Source organism: Palaemon carinicauda, chromosome 11 (genome assembly GCF_036898095.1).
Source record: "Palaemon carinicauda isolate YSFRI2023 chromosome 11, ASM3689809v2, whole genome shotgun sequence".
Lineage (NCBI taxonomy): Eukaryota > Metazoa > Arthropoda > Malacostraca > Decapoda > Palaemonidae > Palaemon > Palaemon carinicauda.
Window position 1 is genome coordinate 64,939,556 of NC_090735.1, and position 24,005 is coordinate 64,963,560.

Sequence of the window (24,005 nt, forward strand, 5' to 3'; positions counted from 1 at the left end):
AGCCTCTCTCTGCGCAGCCACCTCAACCCTTGAGACAAGCGCAACTCTTGAGGCAGGAACCTCATGCTATGAGTCAGCCACCTCAACGCATGCATCTGCCACTTTCTCCTCAACTTGAGCCTCTTCCCATTCAACTTTGAAATAACAAATGACAATAATAACACCTCATTACTTTCATAACTTGCATTTGTAAAACATATACATGTATGCCTACACAAACATTATGATAATGGAGGTTATTCGTATTATTTAAAAAAAAAAAAAAAAAAAAAAAAAAAATATATATATATATATATGTCTTCCTTGCAATATATTTTTAACAAATATGGCAAAAATATCTTCAAAACAAAAATGAATCATGAGTTATGAATGTAATGTAAATATTATGTTGATATTAAAACCCCATGCAAGCATGCATGAAGTAATGCAGTGTTGCCAACAGGGCGAGTTTCCCTTTCCTGAGGTGAAGTAGATTATAGTACATATATTTAGTGCAGCTTAATTCTACGATTATCATGCCGGCTATCAAATTCATCAACAAAACAGTCTAAATCAATTCCCTCGGCACGTGCACTTTCAATGGACAGTAATGCGATATTACTCAATCTAGCACTGGTCATGGAATTTCTGAGAAATGTTACACGCCATGCAACATGCTCTGCTTACCTTACAGCATGCTCTACATACAGCATGCTCTGCATACAGCATGCTCTGCATACAGCATGCTCTGCATACCTTACCGCATGCTCTCAGTCACACATCTTTGGTTGTTGCCAACTCACTAGACTGTCAAGCAGTTTCATAACGTTGCCTTCTAGTCTGCTGCTTTTGCACCAGTGAAACCCTCACTGAGAGAACTTAGCTTTTCTCGGATATGGTCCCTGTAGATGAGAAAGTGCTTTTCTCCCTCCTTCTGATATTCCCTTGAGGACTCTGTCATTTGGAGAGGAGCCTTTAGCTGCGTAGCCTCCTATGGACTTTTATTTAAGCATAACATGCTTCCAGGGAAGGTAATGGTTCCACTTCAGTCGCTAACCCCGTCTGTTACCACACCTGCTCCCTTAGACCTTGAGCTGTGTTGCAAGACATGCAGTCCAAGCTTAGTCCTTGTTAGAGGATTTTTTGTTTACGGAGTCAGTGTGTCACTGGGAAGACGTTCAACAACCAGCAGAAGTGACTTGTTGTGACGCAGTGCGGCAACCTCAGCAACCCGATAAGGAGTTGTCTGTACGACCCAGACAGTCTAGACAGCTTCGGGTTGTCACTGTACTTCCTCGCTTCCCCATGGTTGACAGTTCACAGACTGTGCAGCAGTACCATGATCTTGTGTCCGGCTCCGTCAGACGACTGGCTTTTAAGAGCTCCCACAAGTCGTCGCTGTCTGGAGATTCTCAGATGGACTATGGATCTGACCAAGGAACTGGGCCTCCTGGTCAATTTTGAGGAGTCCCAGCTCGTCCCATCCCAGACCATTGTCTACCTGGGTATGGATCTTCAGAGTCGAGTTTTATCGGGCTTTTCCGTCGGCCCCAAGGATCTTCCAAGCCCTAGAATGCATCCAGAGCATGCTGAGAAGGAACCGATGCTCAGTCAGGTAGTGGATGAGTCTAACAGGGACACTTTCATCGCTGGCCCTGTTCATCGTGTTAGGGAGACTCCACCTCCGCCCCCTTCAGTATCATCTAGCTGCTCACTGGATAAAGGACATGACGCTAGAGACGGTCTCAGTTCCTGTTTCCGAAGAGAGGAGGTCTTCTCTCGCGTGGTGTAAGAACAGCTTTCTTCTCAAGGAAGTCTACCTTTGGCTGTTCAGAAACCCGACCGCCGTCTCCTCTCGGACGCATCAGACACGGGCTGGGGTGCGACTTTGGACGGACAGGAATGCTCGGGAACATGGAATCAGGAGCAAAGGACACTTCACATCAATTGCAAGGAGTTGTTGGCGGTTCTTCTGGCCTTGATAAACTTCAAGTCCCTCCAGCTTAACAAGGTGGTGGAGGTGGACTCTGACAACACCACAGCCCTGGCTTACATCTCCAAGCAGGGAGGGACTCTTTCGTGGAAGTTGTTCTAGATCGCAAGGGACCTCCTCATCTGGTCAAAAGATCGAAAGCTCACGCTGGTAACGAGGTTCATTCAGGGCGGTATGAATGTCATGGCAGATCGCCTCAGCCGGAAGGGTCAGGTCATCCCCACAGAGTGGACCCTTCACAAGAATGTTTGCAGCAGACTTTGGGCCCTGTGGGGTCAGCCAACCATAGATCTGTTCGCTACCTCGATAACCTAGAGAGTTGTATTGTTCTCCGATTCCAGACCCAGCAGCAGTTCACGTGGATGCTTTTCTGCTGGATTGGTCCCATCTCGACCTGTATGCATTCCCGCCGTTCAAGATTGTCAACAGGGTACTTCAGAAGTTCTCCTCTCGCAAAGGGACACGGCTGACGTTGGTTGGCTCCGCTCTGGCCCGCGAGAGAATGGTTCATAGAGGTACTGCAATGGCTGGTCGACATTCCCAGGACTCTTCCTCTAGGAGTGAACCTTCTACGTCAACCTCACGTAAAGAAGGTACACCCAAACCTCCACGCTCTTCGTCTGACTGCCTTCAGACTTTCGAAAGACTCTCAAGAGCTAGGGGCTTTTCGAAGGAGGCAGCCAGAGCGATTGCCAGAGCAAGGAGAACATCCACTCTCAGAATCTATCAGTCTCAAGGGGAAGTCTTCCGTAGCTGGTACAAGACCAATGCAGTTTCCTCAACCAGTACCACTGTAACCCAGATTGCTGACTTCCTGTTACATCTAAGGAAAGTAAGATCCCTTTCAGCTCCTACGATCAAGGGTTACAGAAGTATGTTGGCAGCGGTTTTCTGCCACAGAGGCTTGGATCTTTCCACCAACAAAGATCTACAGGACCTCCCTAGGTCTATTGAGACCTCAAAGGAACGTCGGTTGTCCACTCCAGGCTGGAATCTAGACGTGGTCCTAAGGTTCCTTATGTCATCAAGATTTGAACCTCTCCAATCAGCCTCTTTTTAGGACCTCACATTAAAAACTCTTTTCCTCGTGTGCTTGACAACAGCTAAAAGAGTAAGTGAGATCCACGCCTTCAGCAGGATCATTGTTTTCACATCTGAAACGGCTACATGTTCCTTGCAGCTCGGTTTTTGCTAAACGAGCTTCCTTCACGTCCTTGGCCTAAGTCGTTCGAGATCCCAAGCCTGTCCAACTTGGTGGGGAATGAACTGGAGAGAGTACTTTGCCCAGTTAGAGCTCTTAGGTACTATCTAAAAAGGTCTTAACCTTTACGAGGACAATCAGAAGCCTTATGGTGTGCTATCAAGAAGCCTTCTTTTCCAAGGTCTAAGAACTCAGTTTCTTACTATTCAGGCTTCTGATTAGGGAAGCACATTCTCATCTGAAGGAAGAAGACCTTGCTTTGCTGAAGGTAAGGACACATGAAGTGAGAGCTGTGGCTACTTCAGTGGCCTTCAAACAGAACCGTTCTCTGCAGAGTGTTATGGATGCAACCTATTGGAGAAGCAAGTCAGTGTTCACATCATTCTATCTCAAAGATGTCCAGTCTCTTTACGAGTACTGCTACACCCTGGGACCATTCGTAGCAACGAATGCAGTAGTAGGCGGGGTCTCAGCCACTATATTCCCATAATCCCATAACCTTTTAACCTTTCTCTTGAATACTTTTTATGGGTTGTACGGTCGGCTAAGAAGCCTTCCACATCCTTGTTGATTTGGCGGGTGGTCAATTCTTTCTTGAGAAGCGCCGAGGTTAAAGGTTGTGATGAGGTCCTTTAGTATGGGTTGCAGCCCTTGATACTTCAGCACCTTAGAGTTGTTCAGCCTCCTAAGAGGAACGCTGCGCTCAGTAAGGAAGACGAACTTATTTAAGGCAGAGTAATGGCTCAAGTCGACTTCCTTACCAGGTACTTATAATTTCATTGTTATTTTGAATAACTGATAATATGAAATACGGGATACTTAGCTTCTTGATATACATGTACACTGGTTTTCACCCACCTCCCTGGGTGTGAATCAGCTACATGATTATCGGGTAAGATTAATATTGAAAAATGTTATTTTCATTAGTAAAATAAATTTTTGAATATACTTACCCGATAATCATGATTTAATTGACCCACCCTTCCTCCCCATAGAACCAGTGGACCGAGGAAAAATTGAGGTGGTGTCAACAAGAAGTACTGCAGTACCTGGCCACAGGTGGCGCTTGTGAGTACACCCCCCTCTTGTATAGCGATCGCTGGCGTATCCCTTCCGTAGAATTCTGTCGGGCAACGGAGTTGACAGCTACATGATTATCGGGTAAGTATATTCAAAAATTTATTTTACTAATGAAAATAACATTTTTTAAAGTAAAAGATCGCAAAGTGTTTAGGTTTAAAGGCCACTCATGAATGGCAGAGGCAAGGTACAGTGACATTGTCCTAGCAAGCAGGACAATGCCCTAGAGACTGACCGTATATATGATCAGCACCCAAGCCCCTTCTCCATCCAAGCTAGGACCAGGGAGGCTAGGCAATGGCTGCTGATGACTCAGCAGATAGACCTACAGGCTCCCCCATAGCTCACAAGGATGATAACGTTGCAGACAATAATGGCACGAACGAGTCTGAGCGGGACTCGAATCTCCAATTGGCAAACACCAAGCAGAGACATTACCAATCAGGCCACGGTGGTCACCATAGTTAGTATAGGAATGTGCTATCTGGTGTTCCACAGGGTAGTGTTCTTGGCCCATTACTTTTCATACTATATACACATGACATGTGGTTTGGTCTGGAAAACAAACTTGTTGCATATGCAGATGATGCTACTCTCTTTGCATCAATTCTATCTCCAGAATGTAGATCTGGGGTTCCTGAATCCCCTAACCTGTTAAGCGTCCCCCCTGGACCAGGTTGCCGCTAACGTACCGTCACGCTTTTTTTGTCCTGAGCGGTCATTTCACTAATAATAATTTTTCAAAGTTAATATCATTTCTTTATGCTTATAATTCGTATTTATAGTTAAAAGTAGGGATATTAATTAAATGGTAGAGTAAAAAAAACAATTAATACTACTATTATTTAATTTCAAATGGCTACATAATACTGAATATTCTAATGGGTTCTTTTTATCTTCAATCGTAAATCTTATGCCTGAATAAGCAACAAAAGCAAAGGGATAAGTCTCTCTCTCTCTCTCTCTCTCTCTCTCTCTCTCTCTCTCTCTCTCTCTCTCTCTCTCTCTCTCTCTCTCTCTCTCTCTCTCTCTCGGAAAAATCGGGGTTTCCTTTCCTATATAGTTTTGTGAAATCTCGTTGTCCAGTCATTCGGTAATGAGAAGTCATTTTCGCTTTCGGGATCGACAATATACTCATCACTGGAGGATTCAGAACTAGTGCTCTCATTATCAAACAGGTTATCATTATCAAATTCCTCAACAAGAATATCATTTATTTCATCTAAAGAAATAACCTTCCTCTTTAGACCGTTCATTACAAAAGGAACAACAAACAACCACTTCCGCATGAACGCCCGAAGCGCACTGATAGGAAACCAGTTTTCTAATATCAAGCTACCTTCAGAAATCAGAAAAATAGTTGCCAGACATCATATAAGTTTCCATTTACAGCCCCCATATGCTGAGAGTGTTGCCAAGTGGTGATCCTATACTTACTATACGAGTAAACGTAATATCACGAGACTGACGCCTTGAAAACGGTAATTAAAGTCATGAACGGAATATGCAGTTGAAGGTGGTACCGAGTAGATCATGGTGAACGGTTTATCACGTGGGTGACGCTTAACAGGTTAAAATAGATCTTGCTAAAATTAGTCCATGGTGCAAATTGTGGGGTATGAAGTTGAATCCTAACAAAACTCAAAGTATGATTGTAAGTAGGTCAAGGACTGTGGCTCCTCAACATCTGGATCTCAGCATTGATAATAAACTTTGTATGACTCTTTTAAAATTTTAGGTCTGATTCTCAACAGCATATTTACTTTTGAGAAACACATTAGGTCTGAATCTTCTTCAATTTCACAAAAAATTGGTTTATTGAGAAAGTCTTTCAAGATTTTCGGTGATCAAGCTATTCTGAAGAAGTGTTTTAATTCTTTCATTTTACCTTGTTTCGAGTATTGTTCTCCTGACTTGTTTTCAGCTGCTGATTCTCATCTTAATTTGTTGGACAGGAACTTACAGTCTATTAAATTTCTTATTCCTGATCTAGATTTTAATCTCTGGCACCGTCGTTCAATTAGTTCATTATGCATATTGCATAAGATTGACCATCCTTTACATTCAGATCTTCCCGGACAGTTCCATCCTGTTCGTAATACTAGGTATGCAGTTAATTATAATAGCCAGGCCTTCTCTATCATGAGGCTCAATACTACACAGTACTCTTAGAAGTTTTATTCCAGCTGTGACCAAGTTATGGAATGATCTTCCTAATCGGGTAGATGAATTAAGTTCAAAAGTTCAAACTCGCAGCAAATGTTTTCATGTTGAACAGGCTTACGTAAGTCCTTTTATAGTTTATGTATCAAATATCTGTTTTAATGTTGTTAATGTTTTTAAAATATCTTATTTTAATTTTTTCAGTACTTCTTATATTATTTATGTATTTGCTTATTTCCTTTTCTCACAAGGCTAATTTTCCCTGTTGGAGCCCTGGGGCTTATAGCATCATGCTTTTCCAACTAGGGTTGTAGCTTGGCTAGTAGTAATAATAATAATAATGATAATAATAATAATAATAATAAAAGGACATGAAGAGAAAATCACTAAATTGGACCACAGAATTGCGGAACTCACAGCGGACGCAGCAAATTTTACCCAGATCACTGATCTCACCGAGAAAGTTGATAATTTAGTAATGAATAGGGAATCAATTAAGCTAACACTTCAGACACCGATGGACCCAAACCAAGAGAAAATTACATATGCTGACAAAGTTAAGGACAAATATCTACAACAGTAGTAATCAAATTGACTAAAGCATCAACTAAAATCACTGACATTTAAAGACATTCCAATTCTTAATACAAGGTTAACTTCAAATGGAAATGTTGTTGTAAACTTTGCGGACAAAAAGATCAAAGAAGAGGCAGCAAACAAGCTTCAAACCATGGCTGCCGACACTAAGACGAGGAAAATTGGAAAATTAAAACCTAGAATAATGATATGCAATGTATACAATGATGAAGATGAAGTAGTAAATGCTTTTATTCAAAGGAATCATTGCATAGACCATATCCAAAACATATAAGATAGGTCTGGTATTCAAAAAAAGTGCTACAGGTGGGACTACCTACTACTTGTTGAAATGTGATCCTAAAGTTCAGAAGGCTATTCATGATAATGGTGACAAAGTTATGTAGTGACGGGGTACATATAATATACATGATAGGTACCATATGATCACCTGCTACCACTGTCAGAAGTATGTACGTTTTGAGAAAGATTGCAAGTTTAAGACTGATGATGAAGTCTGCGGAAAACGTTCAGAAAAACATTCCACCAAAGAATGTAATTTGCAACAAGAAAAAGGTATAATCTGCATTAAGTTAAACAAACCAAATGGCCATACAGTGAATTCCAGAAATTGCAAAGCTTATGTTTTACAATTGAAAATACTAGCAGAAAATACTGACCATGGATACTGTGGATGTCATAAACTGTGGGTATGTAAATATACAATCTGTTGGTATTAAAACAATTCAAATTTGAGAATTAACAAATGAGATATATTTGGACATACTAGCATTATCAGAAACATGATTAAATAACTTGAACAAGACTAAGCTCGTGAAATGCCCCCCCCCCCCCCCAACAATCTGTCTTTCATATTCCAAGAGAGAGTAGGTCTGGTAGGGGATCGGGCTCTTCATTCATAAAGTTACGCACTCAAATCTCAAGATGTTAAAAAGAACTAGTGTAACAAGCTTTGAATATATAGAAATAAACTTTATACTCAAAAACAAAGAAATATCCATTGTCACAGTTTACAAACCTACGAGAACAAATATTAGTGTCTTTTTTGAATAATGCAGTGTACTCATTGAGATGATTATCATGGGAAAAAAATGAATCAGTTATTTGTGGAGACTTTAATCTTTGGATGGATGACACATCAAATCCTGATGCTTTAGCATTTAGTGAGTTATTGGAATCATATCAATTGGTGAATAATGTCTACTGGGTATACGTTTGACCTAGTTTTGAGAGATGGAATGAATAACATTGTATCTGATATGAATGTAGAAGAGAAGTGCATTATATAGCTAGTGCACAAGCTTGATACGTTTAGACTACCTCTACTGAAACACGCAGTGGTGAAGAAAATAAACTTTAGGCATAAATCAAACTTCTCTCGATTTGTATTTATTGAAGAAGTTACAAAGAAAATAAATGATGCAATCAGTATTCCTTGAGATCCTAAGATCATGATAACCAACGTTTGTTGGTCGCTGTGTGTTGACTGCCTTTTGACCATATACAATAGGGTGAGTAAAAGTGAATCTCAAACCATGTGTCCACTGATGGAAAAGACTACAATTTTTAAAGACAGATCTCCTTGGTTTGATGGAGAGACTTTCGGGAAAAAGAAGGAAAAATGACGTAAAGAAAGTGGAATAGGTTAAAAACTGAAAGTACATGGGTAGATTTCAAAACTGCAATGTGCCAATATAATTACCTATTAAGGAAACAAAAACGAATACTGAAAGAGAAAGGCTGGTGAAGCAGCAACAGACATAAATAATTTATATCACCTTCTAAATGGTATAATGGGAAATGTAAATGAAAAAAGGCTACCTGAGTGGATCAGTGACCAGGCACTAGCAAATAATTTTCTATTATAATTTAAAAACAAAATAGAAAATATAACTATGTCATTTACAAATATTCAACATCAGATTAATAATACGCCAGATACACAGATAAAATGAATGAGATTCAATAATATAACACAAGATGATGTCGCCAGGATTATCAAGAGAGCAAACAAAACGAACTGTGCGATCAATCCAAAGCCAATATCTGAAGTAACTGGAGAAAGACATTTTTCTAGTCTAGCTGATATAATTACAAAAATAGCAAATGCATGCATCGATGAGTGTAAGTTTCCCAAATCTGAGAAAATTGCTATAGTAACACCAGTTTTGAAAAGTGCTCTAGATTATCAAAAATTAAGTTTGTATAGACCTACAGTATTTTGAATCTATCTTTTATTTCAAAAGTTCTAGAATACATAATTCTTGAACAACTAATTAGGCACTTAGAAGAGATAGAAGCTTTGCCAGACAACCAGTCCACTTACAGAAAATTATACTTTACGGAGACAGCTATCTGTTCTGCTGGAAATGATGGATGAAAATAAATGTGGTATTTTAATATTACTTGATTTTAGTACTGCTTTTGATACAGTTGCGCATGAACTGCTACTAAATGATCTACAGTCCATCGGTATTGAAGATCAAGCTTTTGAATACTTATAAGACTACTTGGTTGACAGAAATTATAGAGGCAAATTGGAAACTCTTGTTCATCATATGAACCTTTAAACAGAGAGGTATCTCAGGGAGTGTACTGGGCACCAATCTTGTTCTGTATTTATACTACTGATCTGTCAATAATACTACAAAGGCATGGAGTGAAGTTCAAACTATTTGCACATGATACACAGTTTTACTTCTACACATATAATATAGATAACAATACTGAAACTCTAAACCAAATTCTTGCCAGTGTTAGGGAATGGATGACAATCAAACAGCTAAAATTAGATTAAAATAAAACTTGAGTTAATGGTGGGTAGAAGAAAAACAGCATAAAAACTTTGGTGATATTCAAATAAACATAAATGACAACTCTGCCCCGATATCTAGTAAAGTTCGAGATCTGGGCATATCTCTTGACTGTAACTTGTCGTTCAATGCCCAAATAAATATGTCGTAAAAGCTGCTGGTTATTACCTTAGAAACATTGCTTTTATAAAGAAGTAACTGGATGAACATTCTGTAAAGAATCTTGAGGTAAACTTTGTTATTACCAGGATTGACTACTGTAACTCCATCTACTGCAAATTACCAAAAGTACAACTTAAGAAATTATAAAACATAGTAAACAGAGGAGCAAGACTGATAATAGGTGTCCCACCCCGAGAGATCACTCCTATACTAATTGATTTACATTGGCTGCCTAACAAAGCGAGAAGCGAGAATGAGTTTAAAATATGTTCAGTAATCCATAAAGTTATCAGAACTGGATGTCCAAAATATCTAAGAGAATTGCTACATATTGTGCAGCCATCAAATCGTATTGACACAAGAATAGTTACAGATGCTTTCAACTTATTGCAACCTAGATACATGTCTACTGTAAGTTCTAGATCTTTTAAATATGCAGCCCCCTGACTATACAATAAGCTCCCACTAGACCTCCAAAAGACTGAAGATATTAAGGCTTTCAAGAGGAAACTGAAGACTTTTTTGCTCTCAAAGCACTTCGATGGTGTTAATTTTACAATAAAAAAGCAATATGCAGTGTGAAATGTTGAATACTTTCAAATGAATGTGGTAAAATGACTGGAGGTCTCCTAGAGAGCAGGGCCCTGCTGTATAAGACCAGAAAAGCCACCCTTAAAGTAAAGTAAGTAAAGAAATATTGTCTCCCCTGTTCTCGGGCTAGTGAATCCATGTCCCAAGCACTGGCTCAGGTACCCAGATTTTTGACAAAATTTGGAATCAGAGTTTTTGTTTGATTCATTATTATTTTAATGGTTTAGAATGCTTATTCCAGATTTGTTAGCAATCACTGCACTGTTGTACATAGGAATTTTTTGGGGTGATTGTGATCTGCATTCTCTTTGTGTCTCTTGCCAGGAACAATTCTAAACTTTGTGAATAGTGTGAAGATTCCTAGGCCTTACAGTTCACCTTTTGGAAGTGATTGCCATGATCAGCTTCATGTCCAGTGTAAATGAAAGATTACTTTTCACAAGAGGATGGACTTAAAGGTTTAGATTCACAGGGTGGTAGTTCAGCTACTTCTCTTTGGGTGGAAAGTATTAGGAAATTAGTCCTGACAATGATTCAGTGGTTTACATTGACGGTATTTGCAAGGCTTTATTTAAAAACTGCTGGTATTATAGAAATTTACGGGGTATTATGGGTCATGGTAAATGTGAAAGATATTTTGTATATAGGAATTCATTCTTTATTTATTTGAACTGGGTTTAAGTTATATCTAGTTTTTTTTCAACGAGAAAGTTAAAGGTAACTTATTGTATCATATAAGACTAGTTTTAAAAGGTTTATAGTATATATATAATTGGAATCCAACTGGGGAACTTTAGTGATTATGAGTTTTTTTTTTCCCAATAGGGATTGGTTACATTTACAACTAATATCAAGTGGTGATAAAAAATGTACTAATCTTCATTGTTACTTCCTGACTCTTCCCTTATCTGTCCCAACTTCATTAGAATTTGGGAATAAGCAATATGTTCATCAAGGGAGTTTCATAAAAAAGAAATTTAATGATAAAATCTATTACTGTCTCTTTATACTCATCCAATGTTCTTATAGTACAATGGCCCATTCTTCCCCTGGTCAGTGATATCAAAAGACTAATGATTGGGATTTTTACTTCAAGAACTAAAAAGGAAGAGTTACTGACAATATGTTGTAGTATTGACTAGTTAGTAGCGATCAAGTGTTAGATGGGGAGACTTGTGGGAGGAGAGAGCAGAAATTTTTATTTTGGAGTTTAAGTTGACACACCTTCGAGAAGAGGCAATATAAACATCAGGTGAGTATAAAAATAAATGTAATCATTAAAATTCTGATTTTTCCAGGCACAGCAATTTCTTTGGATATATTGTACCTGGAAAAATTCTTATACCATAGAGGTGACATACTGTAATTATGTTTCTGTAACTCCACCTGTCAAAATATTGTGTGTGTCTGATGAAAACAGATATGCTTATTTTCTCTTGAGAAATGTTTTTACTACTAGTTATTCATATTGTTAGTTATGTCATTGGATTATTAGAAGATAAGAAAAGATAAGCAGCAGGAATTTTTCATCTAGAAGAAACGAGAGCTCACTCCATCATCATAAAAGAAGATATTTATGATAAAATCAGTGGCAAATAGTCGAAGGAATTAGAGGCATTATTTACACTCTACTCTACTTTTTAAAAGTAATTTTAATTTTGATAAAACTCCAGATTCTGTATTCTACTATTGAATTTTTCAACTTTAGCATTGCTTATACAGAATTTATATATAAAACTAGAAAAACACTTTTCATCAGACTATTCTTACTGTAATTTTTGGGCTCAGCTGTGTCGTCCTGATGGAAGGCTCCTTAAGGTAGCTTTCTAAGGGATATTAGACTACAGTGATACTCCCAGAGAATTGACGACAGTCTCCAGAATTCTAACGCCTGGCGCCAGTATCCTTAAGAAAATTCTCAAAGATATCGCATAATATCAGGGGACGTATTTCTTGATACGACACATGGCAATCTTCACCCCGAATAGAGTTTTCGCTCTGAGGGGGAAGAGTGGCGAAATTGAAGGGGAGCCGTCATCAAGGTTACCCGGTGGATCCCCTTTCCCGTACTACTACGGCGTAACTCATTCCTTTAATAGTAGCCAATTAAGCACAGTGTATCTCCCTCTTCCTCTTGGTTTTGTTATTATTTCAAGGATTATTACCATGCATTCTCCAGCATCTTCATCCTGGAAAGTTGAGTATTTAATCTTTCCTGTGTATAATTTTTAGCTCCCTTCTCACAGTTAAATTAGCATAATTTAGATGTGTTTAGCGGAGCACAGCCATCACCGGAGGCGGCCATTTTGGACCGCTGTCGTACGCCATAAATGCTTTATTTAGTTAGTAGTATGACGTCCCCGGTATTTAGCTTTAATGAATTATAGCTATTTAGGCAAATTATACTAGTGAAGATCAGATTATACATGCAATATTTCCTCTTCTGTGAAACGTTTCGATCGTATACGATAGGGTATCGGTGACGTAGCGTAGCGGAGATCCCGACTCGAGTTAGGCTAGCCTAATGCGTTTTAGTATACTTTAGTAACGTTATCCCCGTTTATCCTCTTGTATCATTTTATCAATTTAGTCGGAGATAGCATATCTGCTAGAATTACCTACATAATTCGATACTCATCTCTTTTAGAGATTTAAGGATAAACCCTTCCTTCCCTCTGAGTGCCGCCATTAGGCAACAACCCTATTTTGGTCTTGCCATAGAGTAGTGTACTCCGACTTGACTGGGATAGTGTTTCTGTCTTCCTTCTTTGCCGGTGGGTATCCCGGCTTTGAATTACGACAGTAACTCGAGAGTATTCAGTCTTGTTGTCGGCAACTCTACTTCACAGTTGCAGGCGTAGGAGGCCCGGCTTCCCTAGTCCACAACCGAAAGTGGTAGTACAGTTGCCGCCACCTCCCTTGTGGTCTAGAAGACATGTCTTATATCCGGCAAGGTCTTAGGCTGAGGAATCGTTATTCCTCTGCCGCCCAAGACGGCGCCGGCATAGGAAACTATGTTTCTGTGTTTGCTGCCGATAGTAGGAGGCAGACGTGCTGCTTTCTTTCGACGCAAAATATAAGACCCTTTCCCTTCCCCTTCTGTCCTTTGGTGATGGCCTAGCCGTTACAACATCTATGGCCGGTATTCTACAATCTCCCCCGCTTGCCGGGCGGATTATGATGCCGGCCGGGCTCCTACAGAGGCGGCTTGATTGCCGCTTCGACCTTCCCCCTAACGGATGCAAGGCTCCGGGAAATGTTGTGCCGGCCATGACGGCTGCCAGTGCGAGACTCCTCTCTTGGACTGCCATCCACAAACCCTGGAACCGTCAGAGCAGCCAGCAACAGATTCTGTGGCTGGATGGAAGCTAGAATTATTACATTCTCCCCCTTCCATTTGAATCCTCATTCTGGAAGAAGGCAGTAGAGACAGTAGTCCCTACGAACCTAATTATTGTACTAAACTATAATAATAATGTAGCCCTTCTCTCCATGCTTTCTCTCTCTCTGTCGGCTGGTGCCGTCAGGTACTAGCCTAGCCGGTAGCATTGCCGGCAGAACTACAGTATAAGATTATACAGTAGCCAGTATTTCTGCAGTAAAGTAAATATAGCAGTTAGAAAACTATAGTGTATAATATACAGTAGTATGATTTCTAACATATTCTGTGCATCCTTTCACAGTCCATTGTTGAGACTGCCAAACAGTGTTGGAGTGAAGTATTCCTTCAATATCCTGATGAGTCCTAGGTCATCAGAACATAATATCTTTACCCTACAATATTAATATTCCAATTGTGGGAGGGTTAGTGCTAGTATACACTAACTTCAGCTCTATATTCTAGAGCTCTTCCACCCTAGATTTCCCTGATAAGGAAATCTTAAAAACATTAATATTGAGGGAGGTCACAGCAATTGCCTGGACAGGAAACACATATGTGTCTTTCCTATTTCTTTTCTAGCTTACTATCCTAAGCTATAATGATAATAGTAAGTGCTATTTTTAATGCATGAGATTAATTTATCAGTGTGATAAATTATCCCATACTCATTTCACCTTTTTCTTTCCTTACAGGAGAAGTCCAAGGTGAAGTGTGCAGTTATGTACTGCAACCACAAGAGTAAGAACTTTTGTGCCCACAACATGTGCAGGTCTCATGCCCCCTGCTCCATCGCAACTGAAACCCTGAGATACTGGGACCCCAAGGATTGCAACGTCTGCTCGGCCTTGATGACCGAGGGTTTCGGCGATCCCAAGACGACGGAGTCGAGGGATACTGCGAGGGAGATGCTTCGGAAGTGGGTACGAGGGTTCCAGAAGAACTCTCCGGGACCGTACCTACCAAGCAACTCGATTAGAAGCATGCTGTTCCCTAAGGCGACATCTGATGCAGTCGTGCCTCAGGCACGACCCGAGCCTCCCTGCGTACAACTAGCAATAGAGGCCGAAATCAACGAGGCTCTACAAGGCATGGACATCCATCAGGAAAGGATGTCAGAAGTGTCCTCGGACACTGAAAAGGATCTCCTTCAAGAAGACCCTGAAGAAGAGGTGGTCCAACCACCTGAGGAGGAAGAAGATCTCGAATCGACAGAAGCGGAAGACCCTCTACTGTCTGTGTCGGCATTTCAGCCCGTACCGTCAACTTCTTCGGCTCCAACCCCTCAACCAGACCCGCTGTTCCCCACGGGCCAAGCGCTTATGGCCCAGATCCAGCAGTTGGTGGATACTCTTCACAAGGAACAGCTGGATATGAGGAAAGAATTCAGGGAAGCAAGCCGCGTAACTGCTTCTCGTGGATCCTACAAGCGGCCCAAAGTTTCTAACCTTCCACCATGCTCCGAAACCAATCCCTGGAGGCATGCAGAGTTCATCCCCATGATGAATGGGAAACTCTACATCTTGGAGAAGATGGGGGCCATCCCCCTCGACGATATTCAATTCTGGCCAAACCTTTTGGCTTACCTGGAGTGTTTCATCCGACTGAAGAATGAACCAGTGTCTAAGGAAGAGACGGAACCTAAGGAGGTCATGGTCCTTGACCACGACAAGGCACAGGCTCTCTTGACGAGTAGCCTGAACGACGAGTAGCCTGAACAGGGCTGGTTATACAAACTCAAGTTTCTGCGTTGAGTAAGAAGCACCCTACTTTCCTTGCTCCTTCATCCAGAGCTTTCCCCTTCATGTCGAAAGCTCTCCACTGTGTGCTAAAGGCAGTTGATGCTGGCAAACCATGTTCTACGCTAGAGGAGTGTAGGCCATTGTCTCTAGCCTTGCCCACGGGTGAGAAGAATTGGAATGAGGTCCATCTAACCTTCTCGGTCGCAAAGCTCAACGAGGACATTGCAGGACAGCAGTTCAACGAGAACCTCCCGAAGCTGTCGGACTTTCTCCTGAGAAGAGACAAAAGAGAGACTAGCCGCCTCTCTGTCCCTCCAGAACTGCATGGAGATGTGTGCAGGCATTGCAAGCACCCCAGACATGTATACAGTCCTAGCCAAGATGCACATGGCTACATTGGTCAAGGACTTGTACACTTTTGTGAAGGCCAGGAGGGCCTGCACAGAGTTTGTGTTTGCCAATGCAATGGTCAAACACAAGCCCAGGAAGTTGATCAGTTCCTGTATCTGGGGCAAGGACCTCTTCCTAAATGAAGAAGTCCAAGAGGTAGTCGCCAAAGCTGCCACGGAGAATAGGAACCTTATCCAAAAGTGGGGCATGTCTGCTAAGAGAAAATTTTCCCCTGATGCTGGTCCCCAACCTAAGAGGAAGACGGAGAAGCAAAGACTGCCTCCTCGACCTGTGCAACATCCTACGGTAACCATGACCACAGTGCCCCAAATGGTTGTTCAGCCACAAACCACTTTTCAGATGGTGCCTCAACAGGTGGTAGCCCAGTCACCAGCCTTTAACCCAAGTTTTGAGAGGCACACCACTACCTTTCGCCCGAAAGGTAGAGGGTCTAGATGAGGCTCCTCAAGAAACCCCCCAAGAGGAAGAGGAGGACGTGGTCAGGGTAGCAAACCCTCAGGATCATCCAAGCAATGAGATGCTCCAGATAGGAGGAAGACTTCTCCACTTTCGGGATCGTTGGACCTTCTATCCCTGGGCCTATAGCCTAATCAAGAATGGACTAGGATGGAAATGGAACAGATCTCCACCTTCATTTCCTCAATTCTTCCAACACTCCACCCCCTTATTGGAAGAATATACCTTAGAACTCTTGAACTAAAAGGTTATAAGGAAAGCAAAGTCCATCAAATTCCAGGGAAGGCTGTTTTGTGTTCCCAAGAAGGACTCGGACAAACTCAGTCATTCTAGACTTGTCTCCACTCAACAAGTTCATCGAGAACAACAAGTTCCGCATGTTAACCTTACAACACATAAGGACCCTGTTACCGAAAGGGGTGTACACAGTCTCAATAGACCTGGCAGATGCTTACTGGCACCTTCCAGTTAGCCGCCCCCTCTCCTCCTACCTAGGATTCAAGCTACGGAAGACAAAGTATGTCTTCAGAGCCATGCCCTTTGGACTAAACATAGCCCCAAGGCTTTTCACAAAACTTGCAGACACAGTCGTACAACAGCTACACTTAGAAGGCGATCAGGTAGCAGCATACCTGGACGACTGGCTGGTGTGGGCAGCATCCAAGACTGCTTGTCTGCAAGCAGCCACAAAGGTGATCCAGTTCCTGGAACATCTGGGCTTCAAGATCAACTACAAGAAGTCTTGCCTTTCTCCAGCTCAAGAGTTTCAATGGTTGGGAATCCATTGGAACTTGCAGTCACACTGCCTCTCCATTCCACCAAAGAAGACAAGAGAGATTGTGGGTTCTGTCAAGAGACTACTGAAATGCAACAGGATTTCAAGACGCCGACAGGAAAGAGTACAGGTAGTCGCCGACTCACGACGGAATAGGGACTGAGAGGCTCGTCGTAAGTCAATTTCGGCGTATGTCGAACTAAAAAAGTGAAGTTTTCGTAGATTTATTAAGCTGTGTTATGATTCGGCAATCATCCAAGTCATATTTTAGCAATATTTTCTTACTGTACCAACTGTATATCATTATTTAATTTTTTTGTTCCATAGTATATCTTATGCTCTATTAAATCCCTATTGTATTCTATTTTTCAATTTCAGAAACATTTTTGCAATCAACAATTACCAACTTTTTTGTTTACCTCTGGTTGTGATCAGCTGTGCTGTTGATCTGACGGTCCCGCATTGCACATACAAATGCCATATTGTTTATATAATTATGTAATTTATTTGAAATATATTCATGATGAATATTATATACAGCACCAGAATGTTACATGATATCATAGTTTTCATACACTTCGTTTATAGCCATTATTTTCAACCATACAAATATGTTCTCTCTTTTTCTGTGTGTGTACGTGCGTTCCTACGGCTAGTTCATTTTTAAATCTTTATACAGTACTGTATTTAAAATTATTTTATTATTAAGCCTTCATATTTCACTAGAACTTATAGTGTTTAATAGTGGTTTAATAAAGCATGTTTATGTGCTATTTTTCAATTTCGGGAGCATTTCAATATTTAACAATTACTTTGGTTTTACTATCGGTAGTGATCAGCTGATCTCCAGGTCGCGCTACTGTACTGCGATTATGCGCACATAGCATTGTTTATGTAATTTTCTTATTTGAAATATCTTCATAATTAATCTCTCTCATTGTTTATGTAATTTTCTTATTCAAAATATCTTCATAATTAATTAATTAATCTCTCTCTCTCTCTCTCTCTCTCTCTCTCTCTCTCTCTCTCTCTCTCTCTCTCTCTCTCTCTCTCGTATTTTGATTTTTAATTCCCTGTTAAATGTTCACATTTCTTTGAACATTATTAGAAATTCTTTTTATCATTATTCGAGAAATTCTTTTTATCATTACTCGATGTTTCGATTATGGGAATATCAGTAACACATCAAAAGGGAATCTCTTGATTTGCCATTCACCTTCCGCAAGAAATATGACGTCATCAAACTATTTTCTTAAATTTGTGGTAAGTAGTACTATTCTCATAACTACTAATACAGACCACTAATCGTTACTCGGTGTTTCGATGATGGGAATACTGTAATAAGATTACTATGTAACAGGATGAAAGGAAATCATTCGGTTTGCCAGCGCGCTTCCGCCAGAAATATGACATCACAAGACACGTGACGTAAACTCGACAAAGAATGACTTGCAAAATATGTAAATCCCTTTTCTTTTTTCTTGCAAGAAGTGGATGCCTCAACGGAAGGATGGGGAAGTCATTCCCATCAAAGGAAAGTTCAAGGGACCTGGTCATCCCTGTTCAAGACCTTTCACATCAACATTCTGGAGGCCATGGTAGTCCTCTTGACGTTGAAAAAGCTATCCCCTCACAGATCAGCCCACATCAAGTTGGTCTTGGACAGCGAAGTGATAGTGAGATGTCTGAACCGACAAGGCTCGAGATCGCCCTATATCAACCACGTGATGTTGGCCATCTTTCGCTTGGCAAGAAAGAAAAGATGGCATTTATCAGCAGTTCACCTACAAGGGTTCCGCAATGTGACGGCGGACGCTCTATCCAGGTGAAAGCCGGTAGAGTCAGAATGGTCCCTAGACGCAGACTCATTCTCCTTCATCTTGGAAAAAGTCCCAGAACTGCAGATCGACCTCTTCACAACGAGTGACAACAAGAAACTACCTCGATACGAAGCCCCATGCGAGGACCCTCGGGCAGAAGCGATGGACGCCATGTCCCTTGATTGGAACAGATGGAGTCATATCTATCTGTTCCCGCCACCAAATCTCCTGCTGAAGGTCCTAAACAAGCTGAGATCCTTCAAGGGGACAGCAGCAGTGGTGGCCCCCAAATGGTCCAAGAGCAAATGGTTCCGTCTAGTGGTAGAACGGAGGCTGAGGCTGTTTTCTCTACCAAACCCAGTTCTATCCCAACTGGTTCAGGAATCAACTGTCTACGCTTCATCACTGAGAACCCAAAACCTACATCTCATGATTTTCTTGCCTTAGCAGTCAAGAAAAGGTTTTGGATCTCAAAAGACAGCATCGACTTTATAGAAGAATACAAGTCAAAATCAACCAGAAGACAATATGAATCGTCTTGGAAGAAATCTCGATAGACTTCTGCCTGTCCTTCTTCATCCACCTTCATGAACAAGGTTTGGCTTCCACCATGATAACTACGTTTAAGTCAGCTTTGACTAGACCTCTTCTATATGCTTTCCAGGTGGACCTGTCGAACGAAATCTTCAATAAGATTCCGAAGGCATGCGCTAGATTTAAACCAGCAGCCCCTCCGAAGCCCATTTCATGGTCTTTGGACAAAGTCTTGCACTATACTTCGAACTTGAACAATGAAGATTATTCCCTAAAGGATCTAACACAGAAAGTGATATTCTTGTTCGCTATAGCCTCAGGGGCTAGAGTTAGTGAAATAGTAGCCCTATCAAGAGACGAGGGCCATATTCAGTTCACAGAACATGATTGTGGTAAATTAATTCCACTTTGTTCTCATGAATACAAAACCTTGTCGCTTCTATAGTCAGTGTTGACAGATTCCCTGCAGGGGGCAGGAAGCCCTAAGTTAGTTCCAAACTTAGCGGATATGACGAATAACGGTAGCGTCATATATTTATGTGGTCTGGGTGACCATATAGAAGCTGAATCAAGGTGAAGGCACTTATACAAACCCACAGATATAGTACTTTCAAGTAATTCTCTGGTAAACTTCCATCAGGATGACATGGCTGAGCCCAAAAAACGGATTTTGAGCAAAGCTAAAAATCTATTTTTGGGTGACATGTCCATGTCGTCCTGATTGACCTGCCTTCCTTTCTAAAAAAGGAGTATACATATATGTAACAAATCTCCACCCGAAACTACTCTTATCTGTAGCCATCCATGCTCAATTGCAACAAGGAATGAGTTACGCCGTAGTAGTACGGGAAAGGGGATCCACCAGGTAACCTTGATGACGGCTCCCCTTCAATTTTCTTAGGGATACTCGCGCCAGGAGTTAGAATTCTGGAGACCTGTGGTCAATTCTCTGGGAGTATCACTGTAGCCAAATATCCCTTAGAAAGCTACCTAAAGGAACCTTCCATCAGGACGACATGGCCATATCACCCAAAGATAGATTTTTCGCTTTGCTCAAAATCCATTTTATTGATTCACCTATTTTAAGAGAATGGATGGTTTCCCCTCATAGGTTAGGCATGAGTGATCTTTAGATTTGTCCCAAATGTGAGATCTAAAAAATGAGCTTCTCAGATAACTTGGACCGTATTGGTCAGTTCTGTTTTCACTGGTTTTTAAAAGTTGAAGTTCCTCCTACATTTAAAAAAAATGTGCAAGAATTGAGGACTCTTTAAGTGCTACTATAACAAGAAAAACTGCTTCTATTGAGCATTTTATTTCAGTGTTTTCCAAGGGAATAAAGAATTTCTCAATGGAGAAAATTAGAAAAGAAAGAATCTTCTCTATCATATATACAGTGATACAGTTTCTAAGCTAACGTTCAAATAAAAAGATCCACACAATTTTTTTCACAAAATATTATCAAAACAAGGACAAGAGCATGTTTGACAACTGGTGGAGTTCTGTTTGGATGTTAACTTTTGTGTGTAGAAACTTCATATATACAGCATTCAAACAACTAACAGTGAAAAACTTGCCCTTTTTTTAATTTATACTAAGTCACTTATAGACTGTCTTTTGCATGTCCTGCACAAGTTAGTCACATTAAAAGGTGACGTGACAAATTTTATACATGCAAATTATCTTGGGGATCATGTTTCAAGCAAGAATAGGTTGCATAAAAATCCTGTGGTCACATAAAATAAACTTTTATTCTTTCTTTTTCAGAATGTTTTGGAAGTGCTGTTGAAGGATTTGTTCCCAGAATTGCAAGAACATCTGGAGAAAAAATCATGAACCAGTAACACAGCAGGGAATAGTATTAATTGATAATGTACTTAATATTCAAATATACTTTTGTACTCATAAGAAAATTTATTTTTATTGACGAGAGTTTGTAAGAATTTTTTTTTGTAGATAAATATTTTAAAATGTAGTCTTAAATTATTGATTTCTAGATTTTATGTTTTTTAACTTTACAAAAGATACAGGTTGTGTCAAGAGTCCATTTATATTTTTATTTGAAGCTAGGATGAAAGTGATTTTTTGTAAACATAAATGGCAAAATACTGCTTAATATTTTTCTTTTTTATTTTCATGAAAAGAAGATATGCTTCTTATGTCAGAAACATTAATTTGTATCACAGTAGTATATATATATATATATATATATATATATATATATATATATATATATATATATATATATATATATATATATACATATATATATATATATATATATTCACATAAAATACACACACACATATATATATATATAATATATATATATATATATATATATATATATATATATATATATATATATATATATATATATATATATATAGTATTGTACTGTATATGGTAATTAGCTCAATAGAATACAGTACTCTTTTAGAGGTGTTATTGTTGTCTGTGCCAACTGCTTTAAAAACCCTAAGTGTTAGGGTCCCTAAGCCACTTTAATTCACAAGACTGTCTCAGTTAATTGATTCAGTATTGGAATTTTGTCAAATTCAATCAAATATCCCACATTTACTGCTTCTCTGTTTAATATTTTAATGCAGTCTAACCTGAATTCCTTCATGTTGTTTGGTCTTATATTCTTTTCATGACAAAGAGATATAGAAGTACAATAATGCCATGTCTGCAATACTGAAGCTATTTATTGATATAAAGGGACCATGTAGGTGAATTAGATTGCACTAAAGTGCATACATAGAGACTTATATCAGTTACTCAAGAAAAAAAATGAGAATAAATGTTCACCTGAAATGACAATGACTTTGCTCACAAATAAAATTATGAGTTGACTAGTTTTTTTATACATTTTTTTTAAATACAGTACATGGAGTTTTTCAAGAATAGTACAGCACTGTAATTAAGAACATAGGGGATTATTTTACCAGTAAGCATCATTCTAGCCCCATATTTTTCATGGAGGATCTCACTCCTGCAGTACAGTAATCAAAAGTTATTGTTTCAGCGTTGGTATGCTGGCATCAGCAAGGCATTTGCCTAGAATATTACTCACAGGCAGAAGCATGAGTTCTTATATGAAATGTCTTTACTTCGAAAGATCATGCCAAAGACCCTGATTTAATTAACAAAAAAGGTTTTTAAGCTGCCAAAGCATAGCCCTTTGAGTGCCATTGACTATTTTACATTAAATAATTTATTTTTTTCTCATTCTTTTGTTATTTATGAGTAAAATTGTTTTACAAAATGCATAAAATTATATACCAAAAGAAAGGAAATTTATTTAGCTATACAAATGAAAACATGTAAATTCCTATCTCTAGTAAATATTGTGCTAAGATAAGTTACGCAAATTATCCCAATGTTAAGGACTGGCACATCAACGACAAATATTGCTTTTGAGGGGTTGGGTTTGAAATGGTTAAAGTAACATAATCATTTCTCATAGGGTCTACAAAGGGCTTTTGGCTGAAGGTTGAGTCACTCCCACGAGGGGAATTTTACAAATAAAGTGATTGGTGAACATGGTTAACCGCTGGTATAATTAAATACACTATAGAAACAAGTGGTTAATCAGGGTACTAAACCAAGATTTCCAAGTACATCATAAATTGCTTTGTAATAATATAGTTACATTCCTATGCCAGATTCTTTATCCATCAGGCTGGTTAATTTTGTTATAAATAAATTTATGTAATTTTGTTATGCTCACTAGGATGTCTGAATTCTATATTCCTCAGGATAATAAGTCAAGAATGATCTCCTTTCAATCACTTAAAATTAGTGTTTTCATTAGTAAGAACTAATGCCAGTGCTGAACAGTGTTATCGTGAATGGAATAGTATTGTGAATATCACAAAATATGTAGTTTTTAATTTATATCTGCCATATCCAGCCAAGCAACTTTTTTGTTGTGAATATCCTGAGACACATAACAAGACAGCTGGTGAAAATGATAGGTCACAATAAAAGCTACAACTCTTGTGCAGTAAGGAATTGGTCCTGAGATTATAACTCCCTTCAAAAGAGGCTAGAATGAATCAAAGCACGTTAGCAATAACCTAATAAATATCATTTTTATTCACCTTTTTGACTGACCTCTCTGAGGAAGAGTAACATGAAAGTTGTCCCTCAACAGTGCTGATGTGGACCAAGCTCCAGCTTTGAAGCTATTGATTTTATTGAAAGGGAAGTTCTCTTTGATAGTAAGAATGTGGTGTAAGCATGGATGACATGAAGAGAGATTGACAGATTACTGGTAAACCAGATGTCACTTTGGTAAAGAGCC

At 39.5% G+C, this 24,005-nt stretch overlaps 1 protein-coding gene across 2 annotated transcripts in view; it reads left to right on the forward strand.

Moving 5' to 3' along the window:
- Nucleotides 1-21,887, forward strand: part of snz (snazarus) — a 264,501-nt gene extending 242,614 nt beyond the window's left edge. For both annotated transcript variants that reach the window (XM_068383069.1, XM_068383070.1), the window contains one exon: nt 21,464-21,887. In XM_068383069.1, the coding sequence (XP_068239170.1) occupies nt 21,464-21,532 (69 nt within the window). In that variant the 3' untranslated portion in view covers nt 21,533-21,887. The remainder of the gene's footprint in view (nt 1-21,463) is intronic.
- The last annotated feature ends 2,118 nt before the right edge of the window (nt 21,888-24,005 follow it).